Raw genomic sequence first — 22386 nt, 5'->3', positions numbered from 1 at the left:
AATTCAGCAATGTTTACCCTTCACATTTACATTTCTTATAGCATAAAAGGGTATACAAAAATGTTTATCTTAATTTTAATGGGTCAGTTTATTTAGCAGCTATAGTGATCCGATCTCAACATGTAGGCAATTGAAAAGTAAAGTCCTCTCCCGACGAACAAAGACCAAACTCTACAACTCCCTCAATGACTTACTGCACGCCGAACTACGACAGGATGGCTCTTAATATCTCCTATCGAACACCTGCATATTGAGGAGCATAATGAATTCCTCTTCAGGCAGTTCCTGCTGGGATTCTTTCGCAGAAATCATACTTGCAGTTACGTGCTTGCAGCGAAACCGCCTCCCAGGAGCATCAAGAGGTCATTCTTCAACTACGTCGACGATATCAGGCAAAATGCCGATCAGACTTCGAACGCAACTAATTTCCACCAAGTACTGACCGCCATTCATAGTGGAGCCATCAACACCTTCATGGACACTCTTCCAGTGAATGGCGTACTCGGAGTCAAACCATCACGCATTGCAGACGAAGAGCTCGAGTTGTCTCGAGAAACGAAAGTGACTGGCCACCTCTTTGCATGCCCCACTCATCTGACATCCTTCTCCCTTTGGTTAATTCTTGCCATCCTAACGGGGACTAGGTACCCGCTAAAAAAACAACAACAACAACTTCATCTGATGAGTCGGCCATAGGAGAGTTCGAGGGAAAAGTTTTGCGGAATATTTATGGTCCTTTGCGTATTGGCAACGGCTAGTACCGCAGTCCACTGGAACGTTGAGCTGTACGAGATATACGGCGTTATTGACATAGGTAAGCGAATTAAGAGACAACGCAGCTGCTCGGTGATGATGTTCGGATGAAAGAGAACACTCCAGCTTTGAAGGTTTTCGATTCAGTACCCGTCTGTGGAAGCAAAGGGAGAGGAAGACCTCCACTCCGTTGAAAAGATCAGCGGAGAAGGACCTGGCCGCACATGGTATGTATGATCAGTAGTCGGTTTACATACAGCCGGTTCTGCGTAACGGAATTGACCCGGATATTATCCGGGGTGTTATTTCGGAGATCCACCCCCGTTTAGATCGGTACCCGCTAAAACAACAACAACAACATCAGTAGCCGATTGCCATGCATGATACAAATTTTGGTAACTGTTGCTTAGTAACCACTATATTCGAGTATAAAATATGAAAAAGTGGATGCAGGAAGTAGATGTATTTACCAATCTGCTATTCCAGTTCTTAATAACGGTATCTAGTAAAATAAAATTTCGACAAAATAAAATAATATGAAATCATTTGCTGTTTAATTTTTTAAGTCACAAACACGCTTCTAAATTCGAACTTTGTACAATAATCACATTTCCTTAAAAAGAAAACTTATTGCTTAATGTTTAACTACTTAATTTCTAAACTATTAGAGCTTCCGCAGAAATATCATCAATGGTCCCCATGTGGTCAACACCAAAACGGCCGCTGTCAAGTATTTATAGAATTTTTCATGCTCCTTTAAATTGCGGCGAAAGAAGCCCGTATTATAGCCGGTGTATTGAGCCAGCATCGCAGTGACAAATGTTAGCAAACCGAGAAAGTTGTGAATGAAATTGTTAACTGCAGGCGACACATACTGTCGATAACCCCAGGAGTACAAACCCAAAGAGCCGGAGAGACAGTTGATCACAAAGAACACACAAGCAGCCAAACCTAAAGGAAAAAATAAAAAATATGTTCAATGAAACAAAGTATATATTTATGTGTTCTTGTTTACTTACCCAGCTTTCCATGCCACGAGCGAAAATGGTGTTCCTTTGGCAGTGATTTTTGCAGCGTACCCGCCACGCCTAAAATACCACCAATCAATTGCAACCAAAAGTGCAGCGTTGTCTTTGTATCTGGATGCAGCGAGCGTGTTAGCCAATTATTGTTGCAACGCACCATCATGCCCTCGGCCGAGAGAAAAACAAACTATAAATGCAAAAGAGTTATCGCTAGTTCCATGAAGGTCAACCAAATCGGGGGTTTTTCGAGTGTGTTATGTGTACTTACCCCAAGCGTGCAGAGAAATGCGTGTGTGGCAGTCTTTTGGAACTTCATTTGCGCACATTTCACCGACATGCAAACGGTTATAGCCAAAATGAAACATTGATTGGCGAGATTCCACGTATAGCTGCTGATGACCATTGTGGTTTTGCTAGTAATAAAACTATGTTTTCTGTTCGAAAAGCTTAGTAAACGGAATGTTTCGATTTCGCAACTGTTGAAACGACACTGACGCTGAAATGAAAAAAAGTTAACTGTTAATTCTCATGTTATTACATATCAACTACGTGGTACGAGTGTCAATTAGATAGTCAGCACATGATAAGATATGTAGATCATATACATACTATATGTATATACTAGGAAAAAACAATAGAATAAAGCAGCTGAAAGTTGATTCATTTCAAATATAAAGTCTCGTACTATTTAGATAACCATACTGTTATCGTAACTTCCGTCAAAATTCCTCTCAACCATGGTCAAAATTTACTAACGCTACGTCATTTTAATAGATTGTTCAACTTATGTTGTTGGTGTTGTTGTATCGTCTGATTTCTGCTTTGGTTCAACTTATCTCTGGGCTTGGTGTGATTTTCATTGCCCAGCCCCTTTTGCACCAGATGCGCCTCGGATACAATCAAAGTCAACCATTCTTCTTTTCAAGTTCAAACTCTTGATATTCACAAATATACAGTAGATAGTAGATAATTTTTCAAAACAAAAACGAGTAAGGAAGAGCTAAGTTCGGGTGAAACGGAACGTTTTATACTCTTGCAACTTGTCAGGACCAAAGCCAGTCAAATGCCGTAATGTGTAAATCGTGAACCAGAGGATCGACGTATTAGGCACAAGGTTTGTTAGAAAAACGAAAATCATTGTATGTAGTATATGGGAGTTGGGGTAGTATCGACCCGATTTATCTAACCATTAACTATTATCGTGCCACATACTTGGGTGTCATCAAGTTATCTCACATACAATCTCAGGTGGAGTAAAGTTAACCGGATGTTCGAAAATACTGATATTAGTTATACGGGGAATAAGACATGTTTTCCCCTAATTTGACCTACCTTATTAAAGGCACAAAAATACACTGTTATGAGTAAAACTTGTTCTGTATTTTTCATTGAGATGTCTCAAATATTGGACGATATATCAAGTATAAAGTCACACGGAAGTTCGAAAGTCTTTACATTAGGTATATGGGGGCTCAGGGAAGTATTAGCTCGATTCAACCCATATGATACATGCAGATGTATCATTGTCAGAGAAGTATTATCCCGGAATTTCAATTATATATCTCACACATTGACCGATATTTTCGGTCAAAGACAACTGTCGATACTGGCATTCACGTGTTCGGTACGTATACGTGTTCGGTCGATGGAATTCTTATAATATTTGAACTGCGTAAATTTGGTTGCTGTAGCTTTAGTGGTTTGAGAGATATGCATATTAAACTTATTAGAGGACGGTGCCACGCCCACTTTTTAAAATTTTTATCCCACAGGCGCCTCTTGTTACTGCGAGCCCCTGTGCGCAGTTCTGTATCTTAATTTAATGCTTAGTTAAGGCAATTTATAGGTTTTCGGTTAATGGCACTTTGTGGGCATGGCAGTGGTCCGTTTACGCCCATCTACGTACTTTGTTTTGTACTAAGGAACACGCATACCAAGTTTCATCAAGATATTTAAATTTTTACTCAAGTTACAGCTTGCACGGACTTACAGACAGACAGTCAACCGGATTTAAACTTTTCTGGTCATCCTGATCATTTATACATACATATGTATATGTATATAACACTATATCTAACACGCTTAGTTTTAGGTGATAGGATTACAATAAAAATTAGAATGGAATGAAAACCAACGTTAAAAGGATGATGGAAAGGAGATGCTTGATTGCATTTTAATGGTTAAAAACGGGTTTTCTCGATTTCCGGCGAAACTACATGTCCTATAGAAAACAGTTATATGACAATGTTGTAGGTCAATCAATCACTGTTGTAGGTAGGACCTGAACCCTTCACTGGGATGGGTCCCCATACCATAGAGAAACAATTTCGCAAGGAAGGACGAGTAGGCAAAGAGAGGTATTGCCAACAACTAGAGGGCATGCGGCATGTCAAATTGCTAATGGGGGGTTATAATCTCAGCAGGTTTAAATATGCAATCAACATGTCTAGGGATAAACTCAGACTACTGGTCGCATTTTACATTGACTGCAAGCTGAAGAAGCACTTACCTAACATGGGCCTAGCTTCTTGCATAAATTGCCGGTTGTGTGACAGAGAGCCTGAACCACCAGAACATTTACTAATTGACTGCACAGCATTCTGCAGACGCAGGTTAAAGGCCCTAGAATCAATGTTTCCAAATAGGGATCACATCGCTTCGCTCAAAAAGTGCAAAAACAAAGATCCCACATTCTAGCTCTCTATAGCAATTGTACACCTGCTTTGTTCAGAAATATTTTTTGCACTTGGCCTACCGCAAAATTGCTTTCTCATTTCGTTTTCCAACTCCACAAATCTAAAGCTTTCTTTTGTCATATAAATCATAATAACTTTGTTATCTTTAAACGTTTTTAAACGTGAGAAATATTTACAAATTAATTATAAAAAATCGGAAGAATGCAGACTCGTATCATTTACGTGTGTTCAAACATGAATATGACCGCTCTTTCGACACATTAATTGGGGATTCATTTGGTAATTTATTTAATAGTTTAATGCGATTTTCACGAACTTCTCGATAACGTTCACAAAATTATTAACATTTATTTAATTAGTACGTGCATTTATATGTACAAGTATATACCTACTTGCATATGTACATTTGTCTGTGGACACTGCAAACATTCGAAGGCATACATTGTGTAAAATTTTATCTTAGAAATCCTTGATAAGTAGAGCTACTTACCAATGGCAACAGCAATAATTAATATATATATATATATATATATATATACATATATATATATAAATGCATATACAAATATATAAATATTTATATGCTATTTAATATCTAACGTTATTTAATCTAAGACTACAATTAATCACGTACGTGGGCAGACAACACTATAATATATTATTTAAAAGCCATAATTTTTGCATTGAAGGTGAGAAGTTAATTTGCTTTCTGTCGCATCAGTCACTATACGGAGTCGCGGTACTAGAGTCCTTGCAAAGCAATTGAATTTTCAGCTGAAATAATTTTTAAGTGCACGAAGACGTTGAGTTTTAGCAAACCAAAGTAATTTAGTAATTTCTTAGTGGAAAATGGGTGCAAAAGATTCTCAAGAAAGTCCACTGTGGGCGAGAATTTTGGAAAGAGTAGAAATCCTTATTTGGGTGGTTAACCAAGCTTGCATTGGATTCGTGACGATATATATGTTTTGGATATGTATTTACCAGGACATGGATACCATGCAATTGCATGCTTTTTTAGTGACCATCGGGGTAAACGAATTTTAAACATAAAAAGTAAATCTCTGAAAACCTCAAGTGATTTTTTTTAATATCTGCAGTTTTCCCTACTAATGGCCGAGGGTATTATGTGTCATTATAGCATCAATCCGCTGACGAATGGTTTTAAACGCAAAGCTAAAACTACCATACATTGGGTGCTGCTGACACTCGGCGGTGGCTGTGGCGTGGCCGGCTGTCTTGTTATGATTGTCATAGTGAAATTCAAGATGGATCAAGTTCATAATCGTTTAGGTAAGCTAATAGTAAAATTGTAGTCGAAAAAGTCCTTTCATATTTTGTCAATGAATGTTGCAGTCGTATATCTCCAGTCACAAGTTGAATTTTGATTCGAAATACGAAAAGAATTTTTCGACTACCAATATACTTGTATATATGCATATTAAACATCAGCTATCAATTTTCCCAATTTTTGTCTTCCAATAGGTTTTGCTGCATTTATACTCTGCCTCGTCAGCATGCTATCAGGCTTGAGTGCTCTCTTTTCGAACAATCTACGACGCATACTAAGTCCGTTATTTAATAAGGGCTTTCACAATTTAGTTGGCTTTGGCACGTTTCTAACGGCACTACTTGCGCAATTCTACGGCTACGAGTTCTTCCATTCCAGCATACTATGGTCCTTCATAAGAGTATTGCAAGTGGTGACCCTTGTGTCGTTAGTGCTCACTTCGATCGGGCCGCTTAAGGCACTTTATAAGAAGATTACAAGTTTTTTCGAATAATAATCAGCACGTAGATTCTCAATTGAGCAGCTCCAAGTGCTAAAAGATTTAATAAGTATTATGCATTTTATTCTATTTATTCTTGTATTATTTAATTTTTTACTGTTGTTGTTAATTCTTATTGCTTAGCAGTTTAAGTGTATTTGTTGTTTAGGTAATAAAACTGTTTTATTAATAGTATTTGATAAAAGTCTAGGCTTTTTACTAAACTAAATTAATAGCCAGGGCTTTCGAAGATCAACCTTATCAGTGTGGCAAATAAAAAATAAACAACCGACCAGATGATATTGATATCATTGGCCTCAACACCCGCGTCGTTAGTTTTGCTTTCTCCAGACTAGATAAGGAAGCAAAGCAAAGGGGTCTGGCGGTGAACGAAGGCAAGACGAAATATCTTCTGTCATCAAACAAACAGGCGTCGCACTCGCGACTAGGCACCCACGACCCAGTTGACAGTCATAACTTCGAAGTTGTAAATAATTTCGCCTATGAACCAGCATCAACACCAACAACAACGTCAGCCTCGAAATCCAATGGAGAATAATTCTTGCCAACAGGTGCTACTTCGGATTAAGTAAGCAATTGAGAAGTAAAGTTCTCTCTGGGCAAACTAAAACAAAACTCTATAAGTCAGTCATCATTCCCGTCCTGCTATATGGCGCAGAGGCAGATGACATCTGATTTTCAAGATTTATGAACCTTTGAGCGTTGGCCACGGTGAATATTGCATTCGATGGAACGATGAGCTATGTATATGAGATATACGACGGCATTGACATATGTAGTTCAGCGAATTAAGAGACAGCGGCTGCGCTGGATAGGTCATGTGGTCCGATTGGATAAAAAGACTCCAGCTCTGAAAGTTTTCGACGCAGTACCCGCCGGGGCAAGCAGAGGAAAGGAAGATCTCCACTCCGTTGGAAAGACCCGGTGGAGAAAACTTAGCTTCGCCTGGAATCTCCAATTAGCGCCACGCTGTGAAAAGAAGGAATGACTGGCGCGCTGTTTATAACTCGGCTATAATTGCGTAAGCGGTGTCTACGCCAGTAAAGAAGAAGAATTTTTCGAAGATGGATAATTGTAATCCCCCATATAGTTTCGATTAGGTCACCCTGCGATTTTTTTTTTCAAAATTTACGTAAAGGTTCTTAAGGCCATTAAAAACAAGGTCCCACATATTTTTGTGGGAAGTAAATTAAAGTCGAAACAACAATTTGAACGAAAGAATTGTTTACATACATATGTACTACATACATATGTACATATGTATGTATGTGTATTTACATATTTCTTTTTTCTAAATTTTTTTTACAAAACAACGATTCATAGGGGTTGATATCTTTTTAAACTCATTTAGGTTCTTTTTTCATTTTATATAATGGAGATGTTGGATAAATTTTGTAAACACTTTTTTGTAATTTTTATTATTATTTTTTTTTAATTTTTAAACTTCTTTATTTATTTTTTAGTTTTTTTTGTAATTATAAAAAATCTAATTTATTTATATGTATTAAATTTTCTTAATTTTTTATTTTATAAACCTTTTTCGCCAATTTTGTAAATTTACGTTTAATTTTGTATTATTTTGTTTTTAATTTTTTAAACTTTTTTTTATTCATTTTTGTTTTTTTTTAATTAAAAAAAAATATTTATTTATTAAAAATTTGTATTAAGCTTTGTATTCTTTTTTTAATTTGATATTTTATAAATATTTTTCATCAATTTTGAATTTTTTTTAATTCTTAATTATAATTTAAATTTCATTTTTTAATATTTACACTTTTTATTTTTTTTAATTAATTTTTTTTTAATTTATTTATTGAATTGAAATTTGTATTAAATTTTGTACATTTTTTTAATTTATAAAATCTTTACAAAGAAGAGTATTTTTGTAAATGTTCGTGAAATTTTGTTTTCATATTTTATTATTTTTTCTTTAATTTTTTAACTTCTTTATTTTATTTTTAATTTTTTACTTAAAAAATATTTTTAATTTGTTTATAGAAAATTTATATTAAATTTTCTACAATTTTTTTTATAAACTTTTTTCCTTAATTTTGTAAATTTTTCTTTTAATTTTTTGATTATAATTTTTTAATGCTTAATTATAAGCCAATTTTTTTATTTACTGAATTTTTTTTAATTATATTTTTTTGGTTTTTTAATTTCAATTTGTTTTTAATTTAATTTTTTTACTTGCCGCCAAACAAGACACATGAGAAATTGTTTTTTTTCACATAAGGAACCTCCATATAAACTTTGAACCAAATCGAATGTAACCGCAATGTGGCCTAAATGGAAGTCGTCGTTCCCACTTGTGTCGATCACTTAAAAAATATATCCACTAAGCAAGCATTGAACACTAAAATCTTTCTCTTCTAACCAAGGTAATAGTTTTGCTTGGATCCTTTCTAATTTACTATATTCTCATTAATAGCTGAGACTCTTTGTACGGATATACATAATTAAGTGCAGGCACAAACACAGTTTGCGATCAATCACCGTTTTCAATGATTGTCGATCGGAAATGCTTAATGCCCGCAATAACAACAGCTGACTGTTAATTACTTTCATATTTGGTTCGTATAACTTGCATTCACTTAACGCGCCAAATTCTCATTTGCTTACAGCACGATCACTCTTGTCACACACATACATAAATATGTATTCCTAGCTCAAACGAAACCAAGGTCAACTTTTCTACTTACCACTGACCAGCACTGAACCTCTAGTAAATATAATACTTTTTGGTAGTTTTTTATTTTATTTTCCGCGAATATAAACTAAATTATATTTTATATATTACAGTTTTCTATTATCACACCAACAAAACCACTTCAAATATAATTTTATGTTAGATTAAACGTTTTCGCGTATCGACGACTCACTCTTATTGAGTTTGTAACACGACTGAACTGGCTTAGCGCTCCTTTCAAGCCACAAATATTCACTTTAAATTCATTTACAACAATAAAATAAGAAAAAACAAAATTTTTGACTCATTTGAAAAGCTCACTGGCCGTCACAACCACGTTGTATACATTGAACGTTTCCAAAGAATCGGCTAAACTTGTACGCAGAATTTCACGATACGAAATGACGTCACGATCCAGCTTCGTTGCGGCCAGTGAGAGCGCTGGATTGGTAAACCCCCAGCTATTTAGATGAATTAGCGAAAATGCGCAATAAAAGAACACAGAAAAACAAAATTGGTGACGTTACACATGCACATTTTGTGATAGTTCTACACGATAATTTATTTCCTCTAGTGCTTGTTACTTCAGCTATCAAATTATTTATTGCCTGTGAGAAAAAGGTACGGAATACTTTTCAATAATGCTATGTTTGCATTAAAACTTTCTCATAATAATTAAATTAAAATTTATTATGCCAGTGGACTATCTGATCAAATTTGACTAGGGCTGATCCATTTAAACTGCGCACACATCTTTTTTATGTTCACGTGAAGTTTGACCGACATACTATGTAAGTTAGGTTAGGTTATGAGGTGGACACTTACAGGTATCTTACTGGGACAGCCGCGCGTCCATGTCTTCTAGTTTGCCGAAGGTAAAACTGATGAGATGTCTTGCATAGGCAGGATTATGGAGGAGAAAGGGCCTGGATGTTTCCGCCTCACCTTCCTCCATCTAACTTTGACAACTTGCATACAAGATTTTGCCTTACCGCATGAATGTCTATTGTCTAGTATGTGCCAAGTCCCAAGTTCTTGTAATTTTGTGTGTTCCTATGGTTTCACGACTAGGGAAACGTTGAAAATGTAGCAGCAGTATTTCAGAGAGTCTACTTTATCACGAACACACATATGTACATATTTAAATGACATAAAACATTTAGTGAAGGTCGTGAAACCATCAAAATTTGGACTCATGCTAGTGGTCTACTCGTCTCTGTTAATGACGAGGATTCCATGGATCGACTCGACACATTTTGGTTAATTTTTGGGTGTGGAACGTATCAATACTAGACTCGCACTAAAAGGCGATAAAACAGAATTGTATTAAGGGGTTACATGGATTTCGTCGATCAAAACACCCCATTTTCAATGAAATATTTTATTCAAACTTTTTATTAATCCAAAGATAAATATTATTGTACAAATATTTTGTGCAATTTTCAAAGAAAGATATTCACAACTCAGCCATCACAACGACGTTTCTGGCAGTCCCATGTTGACAGTAGAACATCTTACAGGAATATCAAAAGTAAAAAAACAAAGAGTTTTAATGAAGACCATAAACTACGAAAAACAAAAGAAGCAAAAATAGTATCTTTCGTTGAACAAGTCGATGAAATTATGAAAAAGATTTACCATGACCGTCACATAAGCAGTCATGAGCATCGCTAATGAACTTAACATTCATCATCAAACGGTTCTGAACCATTTAAAAAAGGCTGGCTACAAAAAGAATGTTTGGGTACCATATGAATTGTCTGTGAAAAATTTAATGGAGCGAATTATCATCTGCGATTCGTTGCTGAAACGAAATGAAATCGAACCATTTCTGAAGAGAATAGTAACAGGAGACGAAAAGTGGATCAAATATGACAATAATGTGCGAAAAAGATCATGATCTAAGCGTGGTGAAGCTCAACAAATGTTCGTAAAGTCAGGATTGACGCCTCGAAAGGTTATGCTGAGTGTTTGGTGGGATTGTAAGGGAATCATCCATTATGAGCTGCTCCAGCCTGGTCGAACGATTGATTCTACATTTTATTGTCAACAACTGATAAGATTGAAGCAAGCAATCGAAAAAAACAGCCAAAACTGATCAACAGAAAGGGCTTCGCCTTCCTTCAGGACAACGCTAGACCACACACATTTTTCATAACTTGGCAAAAAATTGGAGAGTTTGGCTGGGAAGTTTTGATGCATCCACCATATATTTCTGACCTTGCACCATAGGACTATCATCTGTTTCGTCCAATGCAGAACTGCTTTAATGAAGTAAAGTTGGCGTCAAGAGAAGCCTGTGGAAATTACTTGTCGCAGTTTTTCTCCGGGAAACACAAAAAGTTTAACACTGATGGAATAATGTCTCTGGCGGAAAAATGGCAAAAAATGGTAGACCAAAATGGTACATATTAAAATTCATTAAAAAAAAGTTGAAGTTTAATTAGAAATTCGAAAAGACTTTTTCGACTACCCTATATTTTAGAGATATCTTCGGATTAAATAAGACAATCAAAGAAAATTTTATGTAATCCCTTAAACATTCCGGGTCAAATAGATCAAAAGAGATTAAAAGTGACTCTTTCAGGTAGTGCTATTGGGTATGTTTTCGCGAAGAGAAAATTGTTTTAATTTTCAGTAATTTTAGCTCATAATCATTTCAGAAGCCAATCATGTTTGCTATTTATGCAATTTATGTTAGTTATTTCTATGAACATTTGCTTGTATGTATTGATCTACAAAGTTTAGAATTTGCCAATCATCCACAAAACCTTTGCTTTTTCGTGAGCTAATTCAATAATTATACAGTTTTATACTTCCATACATCTGAATATACAGTTGTTAGTACAATACATTCGAATTTTGCTAATTATTGCGAAAATTAAAAAAATTGGAGGCAAAACACTCAGTCAATGTCAAATTGCATTCGCTTTGTACTCAAAACCATATTTTGAAAGTAAAATCGGTTTGTACATATACGCAAGTAGATACATATGTATGTGTATCCAAAATATATCATTTAATTTCGCATTCACTCAAGAGTATACTTGTAGATCAGCGCTTTGAAATGCATCAAAGTTTCGTTTAAACAAGCACACGGAATGATCTACATACATACTAGAAGTTGTGCTCGCATAAATTGAAAAGCAGCAAAGTAAATCAAGAGACTCCAAAAGCCGTATTTAGAGCTGCATCTAACAGTGTAATTTAAGCTCGTTTGCATAAACTGAAAACGTAATATAATTTTTTTTTTCGAGTCTCCAAAATTTTGCGAATCGTTTAGAAATTCAAATTCGTTTCGGAATATAGTTAGAAAAACCCGCATGTGTGTATATGGTATGCCTAAATTACCTTTATCTCAAGTGGTATATCTACCGGTCGAGTGTCTTGCTAATAGTATGTAAGAGGTGATCCATTTCGTGGTTCCCTTCCTTTTTGAAGAAAAAACAGAGAGAACTCAAATTTAATGGGGAATGTTTATTATCATTCGAAAGACAAACTTTGACATTTATTTTTGAAAATTATCTGTTTCAAATGTTAGCCGCGGCTACGTCTTAGCTGGTCTAATTTTCGATGACTCATTCAAATTTAATGGGGAACGTTTATTATCATTCGAAAGAACATTCTTTGACATTTATTTTGAAAATTATCTGTTTCAAATGTTAGCCACAGCTACGTCTTAGCTGGTCTATCCTTTGCGTCTAATTTTCGATGACTCATTCGAGCATTTCGTGAAACCCGAATTACATATCCTTACATGAAAAAGTCTAACGGTGTGATATCACACGATTCAAAAATCCATTGATTAATGCGATGTGAAAAAAGCGGTGCCGTCTGATTGAAGCCAAATGTCACCGAGATCACGAGCTTTAATTTCAGCCATCACATAGTCAGATATCATGACGTTGTTTTTTTTTGGATAAAATGGCAGCTCTTAAATCTTTTCAGGTTGCTCTTCATTCCAATTGTGGCAACTCGCATGTTTCTATATCCATTGAGCCAGAAATGGGACCCATCGCTGAACAAAATTTGGCTTGAAAACGCCTTGGAAGTTTTCAAGAGCCTATGGAACGAAGCGACGTCACTTGGAAAGGTCTGGTGGCTTCAGTTCTTGCACAAGTTGTATTGTGTACGCTATCAATTTAAGGTCTCAACGTAAAATGGGCCAAGTCGTTCCATACATTCGAGGTGCTGCGAACGGTGCCGACTCTCCACGGTCTTCGTGTACACTACAGCTTCGGCTGCTATATTTTCTCCAATGCGTGCTGGACGGGGTATATTCGGTCGAATATTATCCAATAATGAACGCTGGGTAACCAGATGGGTGATGATGTAGAGAATAATACGCTCAGTAGGCCGATTATGTTGACCATAAGTTGAGCGAAGTGCGCGAAACACATTATTTACAGAACGTTAAAAAGTTGAATGATTTGTAAACGTTGTTCAGGAGAAAGTCTCTCCATGATGAAATGCCAAACAATACCGAACAAAAGTAAGTAAGTATGACAGCTTGACACGACTCACACGTGATCTTTCGAAAAAGGCTATTGCAAAAAGTATCTCTACTTGGATCACCCGTTGTATATGTTAAAAGAATTCCATCCCTCATGCACCTTGAAATTTGTTTTTATACAGGGTGTCCCATTAACACAAGATTGAAATTTGCAGCCATTTCAATTAATCTCTTTACAGTTAACAAAGTTAAAACATTATCCGATCATATTTCGTAAGAAATTTTCGAACTGCGGCTAAGCTTTCATTATTTTTGAAATATTGTTCAATAACGAACACACGTTGTTCTATGGTGCAACGCTTTATTTTTACTAAGCCCAAACTGTCAGCAATCGATTTGTTTTAAAGTTGTCAAAGGGCAAATTTAAATCTTTCGATAATTTTGGGACACCCTGTATTTAACTCCATTCTTACGTGAATTTTGGAACACGCTTTAAATGCGATTGCGATTATCACAGGAAAACCACAATACCGATACTTATAGCTTATCAAAAAACGTGCATCAAAGACGTCCGCCAATTTTCAAAACTTTTGTATTGATGATTACTCACTTGTTACAGACGGAATCTTAATGGTACTCATATTTTTAATTCTGATAACCAAATACCAATCAGTCGGTGACATTTATCGGTTTATTGTTGGACATAAAATAATTAAGACAGACGCATGTATAAACCTGACCTTTATAATGAGAATGGTATAGCTGACCATGAAAATGTAGGAATCTGCATAAAACTTGGGAATTAAGCAATTAAAGCCTCCTTCTTGTGCCAAACTTTTCAAAGAACTAGCCAAACGCTTCCTTAAAAATTTGAATTAATTTCCTTAAGATAGCGTCTTCCGTTTCTAAAAGCCTTGATAAAGTTAGTTTCAGGCGGGAAAAAGCTAAAGCTCACCTCAAAGTAGCAGCTCACAGTAGACACAAATACTACAGATAAAATATACATTTTTTAAATAATCTCAATTATAGACAATGATTTCCTGACTGTGATTAGACGAAATATTTGCTGAGCCTTACGGCTTACAAATTATACATGGAATCAATGGTCACAGATTTAGAACGTAGGGAAAAGCTTCTATCTTTACATTAACATTATAAGTCAATACCCTCATATTCTAAGCCAAATAATTCACTTTTATTTACCTACATACATTCGTACGTATGCATACATACAAATATGTATGTGAAGTCGAAAAGTACAGGAGAACTACTCACACTATCAAAAAATTAGTTCAGAGCTAAAAAGTTCAATGACAATCCCCCCGTTTTATAGTAAATATTTATATTATGACTTTGTTTATTATTACACCTGCACGTGCATGAAAACCGGTTTTTGAGATTAACACTTTTTCAGTTTGTAATTGCTTATATTTATTACAACCACACATGATTAATTACTGAAAAACGTACTTAATTGTTATTTCCGAAACGTGGTTTAGTTAAACACACGCACGATTTTTGTAAGCGGAGAATAGGATTATCACTTAATCTGACTATTTTCTTACTCAAAGTGGTTCCTTATCCGCATTTTACCTTCTCCAACAAGATTCAACCTAATTCACTAAACATTCTTAAAAAATATTAAACGAATGAAAACTAACTAACATGAAACTGTAGTAGGCACATACATACATACCTACATATATGCAAACGAACAGTTTATATACAGCGTCTACTAATAGGACAGTTCGTGGCGGCAATTTTGCTTTAAGGGTTTGTATCAAATTATGCCAGTGAAGTTTGCCCTTTCATAATGTCACGTTTCATTTTGGTACAACGGTTTTTTCGGTTGTACTTGGCTCTCCGTCAGTATAAGATTGTGTTGGCTAAAGCCGACAGATCATTTGAAGCGCCGATTGGGCGCTAAACGATTTTCATCAAAATATCGTCTTCTCAGAGGAGACCCATTTCTGGCCAAAACAATACCGTTCGTAAACAAACAAAATTGTCGATATTGGGGTGAGTCAGATCTTCGTACAGTTCAGCAGACACAACTGCATCCCCAAACACTTCACAGTTTCATGCCGATTATGATATGGCGGCATCTTCGAGCCTTATTTCTTTCGAAATGAGGCAGGGAATGCCGTTGCCATCAATAGCGAGCGTTATAAAACTATTTTGACCCACTTTTTTTCCCGGAATTTTATTAAATCGAACGATTCCTAGTAATACTTGCGCATACATACAAATAAACAGTTTGGATGTATATTTCTATGTCTATTTCGATTATTTTCTGCTTGGGCAAGCAATTGCACTCCTAACATACATACATACGTTAAATATACATATGTAGTATATTAAAAATATTCGGCGGCTAAAACCAGAAAGCAATATTAAGTTCACATGTCAAATAGAAACCACAGATATTGGATCTGAAAATGCCTTTAGTTGTAGCCCTAGTATTATAATAAATTTATTATACCCTGAACGGCGCATTTGAGTTTGAAAAAAGTTTGCAATACCCAGAAAGAAACCTAGACCCAATAAAATATTTATGTAAGTGATCAGCATGACGAGCTGGTTTTATATATCCATCTCCGTCTCACTGTATATACGCGAGATATTTTTGAGACATTGACCTGAAACATGTCCTTTTCTCCCCAAGAAGCTGTTCATAGGTCGGAAGCGACGAAATCTAGTCTTTGTATGGAAAACATTCGCATATGACGAAATATCTTCACGTAACTTGAGTCAATGTCGAAGGCAACGCTAAATCTCCGAACAAATTGTTCAGATCGTATCCCTACAGCATGTAGCTGCCATTCAAACCGACCGATTTCCTCATAAAATATGTTTTTTTTACTATGTAATCTCAATTCGTCTTGAATATGGTTTATGTCAAACAACAGGGATAGAAAGAGCTAGCAAAATGCTTTCCTTTGAACGTTAGTCATTGGCCGGTTTATAGATTTAATTAAATACTACATAAGTATGTATGGATCTTCTTTGGTTTGATTAAAAAACGTGCTTCAACTTCTGACTATGGTAATACTTTTTATGTACATAGATGCCGCAAGAAACGCAGCTGTAGAGGGTATTTTGGCCCCGGCGCAGCCGAAGTTAATTTTTTTTCTTAAATGGAAAATGGGAAAATGCAGTTGAACTTTAAAGGTTAAGTAATTGCAATAATCTTTGCGGTTGAAACGCTCCAATATCGCCATCAAATATTTATAGCTGAAAATAAAAGTGCGAACTAACAAATAAAAATGTTCCAGTTACCTAAAGGTATGTCCAAAATGTGATATTTACTACATGAGTAACTAACTTGTCGTTTAGTATTTGGAGGTTCTCATATAGAGAGAATTGTATAACTGTTTGGGTTAAAATAGAGGTTTACCCTTTAGTATAATGGTCCTTAAACACGAGAGAGACCAGTACTCCTCACTGAGATTACACATGTCACATTTAGACACAAATAGTAGGATCATCCATTTTCTGGTTTCGATGAAGCTACTCATGACCGATGTGCTTTTTGTAGACATTTATTCAAGGTTTGGTGCTTGATGGATTCAAAGTGTTCTGTGTCGGATCTGCGATAGTGGTGTGAATTATTTGAATGTGTTTTATTTTACATTATTGTCTCCTACTTTTCGTAACGTTTTTATGACAGTCGCAACACACCTAATGCAAAGACCCACCGCCACATGTGGGTAAATCCCCACTCAGCTAAATTCTGTGTAATTTTAAAAAAAAACCTGATTACTTGTTTGTTTACATTCTACGTTTATTTGTACGCATGTCAGTCTGTGCTTTATTCTTATTACTATTTTGCAAAAACTTGTTTGGGTTTTAATTAATAAGGTTAAGAACAAAGTGAATCGTTTGGCTTTTGCCGAGAGAGATCGGCGGCTGAGCTCTGGTGACTCGCGAAGCTTATCAGTGCACTTGCAACAGTCGCGGTGGGTGGATGAGCAATATTTACATAATTTAAATATTATTCAACTTTTTTATTTTTATTGTGGCTTGCAAATGCAAATTGCTCTGCTTTCGAACAATAATTCAACAAGAATAATAATTTTATTGGCATTAGTTGTGTTAAAAAGCCGCGGCAAGCGAGCTCTTTATTGCGTGTAATTGTGGGAAATCCTCAACCTTTCGTCGCGCTTATCAAAAATTCTGTGGAAAATATCACTTGTATGAGATATGCACAATAATAGTTATGATATATTGTACATAAGTATTCCATGGAATTGTGCTACAATTCAGTAATATACGTATAAATGTATCCGTGTGTGCGTGTGTATCCAGTGTAAATTCGTTATAAAATTATAATTGTGATATGAGGCATACATACATATGTACATATATGATAAAAAACAGTAATCTAATTACTGTTATTTAGCGACAATAATCACCAACATCCACTACATATTCAGAAGTTAGTATGCAGTGGGATTTTCAAAAAAGTCGAAAAAGTCTGTTCGTATTTCTAATCAAACTTCAACTTTTTTTTATATTTATAGTAATAAATAGAAAACAAATATGTACCATTTTGGTCGAAAACTTTTTGCCATTTTTCCGCTAGAGACATTATTCCATCAGTGTAAATCGAAATTTTGAAATTTCCAGAACGGAAGCGTTAACATTGTTGTGCTACACGAACTGCTTCAGCATCGTCTCCGTAAACTTCACAAATTTCATTGGTGGCTTGCGTGGAATTCTTCCCCTTTTTATACAAAAATTTCAAAATATACGAATTTCTTCATTATTTTCACTCATTTTTGAACAGCTGTAACTTTTTTTCAACTTCCCCGAATTTAATTTTTTTGGTTAAATGAAGCTTAAAATCTCACCTTTTCAACACTATACGATATGCACAATGTGATTGGTAGCACTGGATATACGACTGCAACGACATCTATTGACAAAATGCGAAAAGACTTTTTCGACTACCAATAGAATAAATAATTAAATTGGAATAAATCGCGATCCCAAAATGAAAAAAAAATACTTCCAGGTTAAAAAAATCAAATATTTTAGGAAATCCCGTATTGTGAACTTAAAGCCGATCGATCTAGTAAAGTTTCTCGCAATATTTTACCTTTCACTTCACTTTGAAGATATTTCCTTCAATTTCACAAACACTTTTAAAGTAAAATTAAAGAAAATTTTCAAATATTCGAAATGTCGGAAAACGGTATACACGCGCCGGTTGTTGGAAAAAAGTGAGATCGCGCTAAATAATGTGAGATTTAAAAAACTAAGCAACTATATAATGAAATTGAATGTATAATTTTGTATTAAATGAAGCATCAAGCTTAAAGCGATCTTTTAGATAACGAACTGTGTATTCGGATAAACAAATATGCAAATTTATTTACTATGAGTATATGTATGTACCTCCATTGTATTTGTATGTAGCTCAAGATTAGCATATGACGCCTCGAAAGCTGCCCAATTCTTAGAACTCATCTACAATAACAATTTTTCATTTCTCATGGGTGCGATTGTACATATGTATGTACATATAGTCTATATGTACTTATGCGACTCTGAGATGTGTCCACATTTCTATTTACCTTTTGCAAAATTGCATTCGTTTCGTTGTAATCATTTGTAAAGCAATAACAATTAAACACGTCACATCTTTTGTATGCTGCTTAGCCGAACGCAAAAAGCTTACAATTTCCTTGGAATAGAATATCTGCGTATAATGTAATGTGTGCATGTGTAAACACTATGTAACAAATTTATAAAAAAAATATACATATTTTTTATTTATTTTTTTTTTTATAATTTAAACTATGGACCAGTATCGATAATTTCTGAAACCAAAAAAGACATAGCAGCAAGAAACCTTCTTAGGAGCAGATAAAATTAAAAAAACAAAAGGAGTAGTAATTTTCAGGAAAATTTGGAAAAAGAACTCTCCTCTGTGTGGTTGAATTTTAAAGGTTAAACATTTTATATAATATGTTTTTGAAAATATACTCTATGGACCAGCATCGATCATTTTGAAACCAAAGTAATCATAGTGGCATGAAACCTTTCTAAAGAAAAGATAAAATTACGGAAATGAAGGGAATTCGGGTGATCTGAAGTCGGAAAACGGACTCTCCTCTTTTGTGGTTTAATTTTAAGGGTCAAAAACGTTATGTATATCTCGACTACGCGTTCTATGGAATAAAGTTAAATAGTCAAATTATGGGCTTATGTAAACACTTTTTTTTATCATTTACAAAAAATGTTTCCTTTCACAAAATTTATGGTAAACTAACTTATTTATGTCACACAAACCATAATTTTTGTGATTTAAAATATTTCTTCAAATAGTTGTAATCGAAAAAAAAACCTTCGTCCAAGTCTTTAAGAATTGTATCTCAAAGACCTGTGTAAAATTTCAGTAATATGGGTTGAGTAGTTCTCGAGATACCCTTGCAACCGACTTCAAAAACACAGTTTCGAGAAAAATGCGTTTAAAGACGGCGCACTTAGCCTAGCTAGCCTCGAGTGTACAAGTTCTGAAAGTTGAATCTCCGAAACCATTACTGGGATCAATATGAAAATTTAGGACAATATTCTAGTTGCAGAATTTAATAAGATAATAAAAAGTGAAGGTTATCCTCCGGTACAGACTTGGTTCTTATTTAAACCTCGCTTCAGTTTTATCCTACTTACTCGGAAAAATTTGCAAATTATATCGTTAGAAATTTTAATCATATTTTAAGGCAATGTAAAAATAGTTCAGATGAGTTAATTTCTCTATATTGAGCATCATTTTTGAAAGAAAAAGATACAATTTTACTATTCCGATAAAATCAAGAATTAAAATGTAACGACTACGTTCCGCCAACTTTTTGGTTCGCATTTGACAGATGTGACGTAGAACTAGAACTATAGTTTATGATAAAGGACAATATCATATCACAATATGCACGAAATTTCTTTAAATAAAAACGTACTTGTTTTTAAAATAAAAAAATATCGCTGCAAACATCAAAATCAGTCGCAAAATTTGCAATTAGCTTATCGATAGGTTCAACAAATTACTTAATTTAGTTCTCCGAATATGAATAATTTTCACTTAACGATTTTACCAAAATATTCCAGTTTTGTTAGCAGTTAATACGCCAATTTGACGACTGAGAGTTTTACATTGCCACCTCTTCTAATAGATATGAATGAACGTGCGCACTTTGTATTCAAATTCTTGATAAGGCCAGTAACGCTGGAAATGATATCACTTTAAGGGCGACTATGTTATTTGTGGATGATTTATGATAATAATCTGCCCTATTACCGTTGTCGTTTCCAAGTTGTAGTCGTTGTTATCGTCGTTTTGTTATTAAATTCGTATTCTTGAAGAAAAGGTATCGAAATTTTAAATTAAAATTAAGAAAGTATGGTAACGCTCAATTGCGCCTTTGTATCGGAAGTTGTTATTTGTTGTTTTGCAGAAAATATTTGAACCATTTTGTTAATTTAAGTATAATAAGGCAATACCAATACCAAAACGTGGAAACTTCATGTTGGCTTAGAAATGAGAGCAATACCTTTTGAAAATATTCCTTCACACATATTTCGCTGTTCATTGTCCCCGATGTAAGGAATGAGCTGCTTCTTTTGCCACAACTGAAAATTGCCTACGACACAAAAAATTTCTGTGGAAAATATGTCACCTTTTTGGCTTTGACTTTTTTAGCAACATTTCCTTGAGGATTGGCTATATAAAATTCCTGTCCAGGTATCTGAGAAAAGTCCGTTAAAACGTAGGTGTCGTCATCCATTATGCAGAATTCGAACTTCTTAACAAAATCTGTCGTCAGCTTCTTAGCTCGTTGTTTTGCGGTTTCGTTCTTGACGGCGTTTCTATCCGAAAATTTCTGTACCTTGAACGTCTTCAGCCTAGCTTCTTTCTTCGTTCTGTGTACGAAAGATTCTGAGGATCCAGTCTTCCTCGCCAATTTCCTGTCCGAAATGATTGGATCTTTCTTCGCCTTCTCACGATCATGTGGCCCCTTCTTTTTACTTTCTTCTTGTTAATACGCACATCTCCCTTAAAGCGTTTAATAACGCGAGAAATGTTTTTAGGGTTACCTCTTTGGCAATTTTTAAAATAGCGAAGAGTTTTATTTATTGAATTTAAAGTCCTTCCGTGCCTTAAATATGTGTGCATACATACATAAATGTTAAACACCATTATAGATATAGAAATACAAATTTACAAATTTTATTTACTTTATGCCAACCGTCTCCGTCGTGACAGGGGGGTGCAAATGAATACCCCTTAAAAAAGTCGAAATTCAATGGTTTTATTCCCTTTCTTTAAACCTACACAGAGTTTTTTTCAAATCTAACACTTAAGTTTCCAACTGCTTCATGTTAGAAATTTTCATATTTACCTCAAATGATCGCGCTCCTTTCTATATCGCTTTCAATTATTACAACGCCAAAGACTGTTTCTATGATGTTTAAAATGGGGAATTCCAAATTATTTTCGATAAATGTCGATAACGCCAACAGGAATGCCACATAGACGTTCTTATTTCGTTTTAGTAATAATTTTAGAGACAAAGAACCCACTAGTAAGCCATTATTTAAAATGATATGAGGGGCGTTATAAGTTGTTAGTGGATCAGGCCTATTTTAGTTACAGCTATTTAAACGTTCAACCTTCGCAGCGTGATTGTGTGTGTATTTTTTTCCGCCGCTTAGATCAATGCTTAGAAATTAAGCGTATTTAAGTATTCACATCTTATCAATATGACACTTCGTCACTTCGTGAAAGCGTCCGGATTCGAATAGCTTTAAGCGTCAACTATTTCGAAATTTTTATTTGATAAGCACAATAAAGGAGAGAACACTACACACCATAATAAAACAAAAATAATAAGTAATAAAAATACAAGTAAATAAATTATCAAAATAAACGATCGTTAAACACACTTACTACACGAAAGCACGTATACAAATTTAAAAACGA

The 22386-nt window shown here is 34.8% G+C and overlaps 2 protein-coding genes across 6 annotated transcripts; one reads left to right on the top strand and one right to left on the bottom strand.

Annotated features, from left to right (window-relative positions):
- Positions 1-1280: 1280 nt before the first annotated feature.
- Positions 1281-22249, bottom strand: LOC126753939 (uncharacterized). Of its 5 annotated transcripts, none has more exons than XM_050465722.1 (4): positions 21806-22249; positions 2047-2274; positions 1773-1965; positions 1281-1704 (listed from the first exon to the last, which is right to left on the bottom strand). In XM_050465722.1, the coding sequence occupies exons 2-4, from the start codon at positions 2179-2181 to the stop codon at positions 1418-1420; spliced, it is 615 nt and encodes a 204-aa protein (XP_050321679.1). In that variant the 5' UTR covers positions 2182-2274; positions 21806-22249; the 3' UTR covers positions 1281-1417. The 5 variants fall into 5 exon arrangements, with proteins under 5 accessions (XP_050321679.1, XP_050321678.1, XP_050321677.1 ...); XM_050465721.1 differs by lacking the exon at positions 21806-22249 and adding an exon at positions 18505-18638; XM_050465720.1 differs by lacking the exon at positions 21806-22249 and adding an exon at positions 18257-18475.
- LOC126753941 (uncharacterized) lies at positions 5090-6397 on the top strand. Its single transcript, XM_050465723.1, has 3 exons — positions 5090-5503; positions 5572-5764; positions 5957-6397. Exons 1-3 carry the CDS (start codon positions 5324-5326, stop codon positions 6253-6255), a joined length of 672 nt encoding a protein of 223 aa, XP_050321680.1. The 5' UTR covers positions 5090-5323; the 3' UTR covers positions 6256-6397.
- Positions 22250-22386: the final 137 nt, after the last annotated feature.

The sequence above is a fragment of the Bactrocera neohumeralis genome, chromosome 3 (assembly GCF_024586455.1).
Source record: "Bactrocera neohumeralis isolate Rockhampton chromosome 3, APGP_CSIRO_Bneo_wtdbg2-racon-allhic-juicebox.fasta_v2, whole genome shotgun sequence".
Lineage (NCBI taxonomy): Eukaryota > Metazoa > Arthropoda > Insecta > Diptera > Tephritidae > Bactrocera > Bactrocera neohumeralis.
Note: the sequence above shows the minus strand (reverse complement) of the source record. Positions and strands in the feature narration are given on the sequence as shown.

Coding starts and splice junctions, on each gene's coding strand:
- LOC126753939 (XM_050465718.1), bottom strand. Junction 1,966..2,046: donor CATTTCTCTGCACGCTTGGG/GTAAGTACACAT, acceptor TTGCATTTATAG/TTTGTTTTTCTCTCGGCCGA. Junction 1,705..1,772: donor CTCGTGGCATGGAAAGCTGG/GTAAGTAAACAA, acceptor TTTTTCCTTTAG/GTTTGGCTGCTTGTGTGTTC.
- LOC126753941 (XM_050465723.1), top strand. CDS start 5,324: ATGGGTGCAAAAGATTCTCAAGAAAGTCCACTGTGGGCGAGAATTTTG. Junction 5,504..5,571: donor CTTTTTTAGTGACCATCGGG/GTAAACGAATTT, acceptor TAATATCTGCAG/TTTTCCCTACTAATGGCCGA. Junction 5,765..5,956: donor TCAAGTTCATAATCGTTTAG/GTAAGCTAATAG, acceptor GTCTTCCAATAG/GTTTTGCTGCATTTATACTC.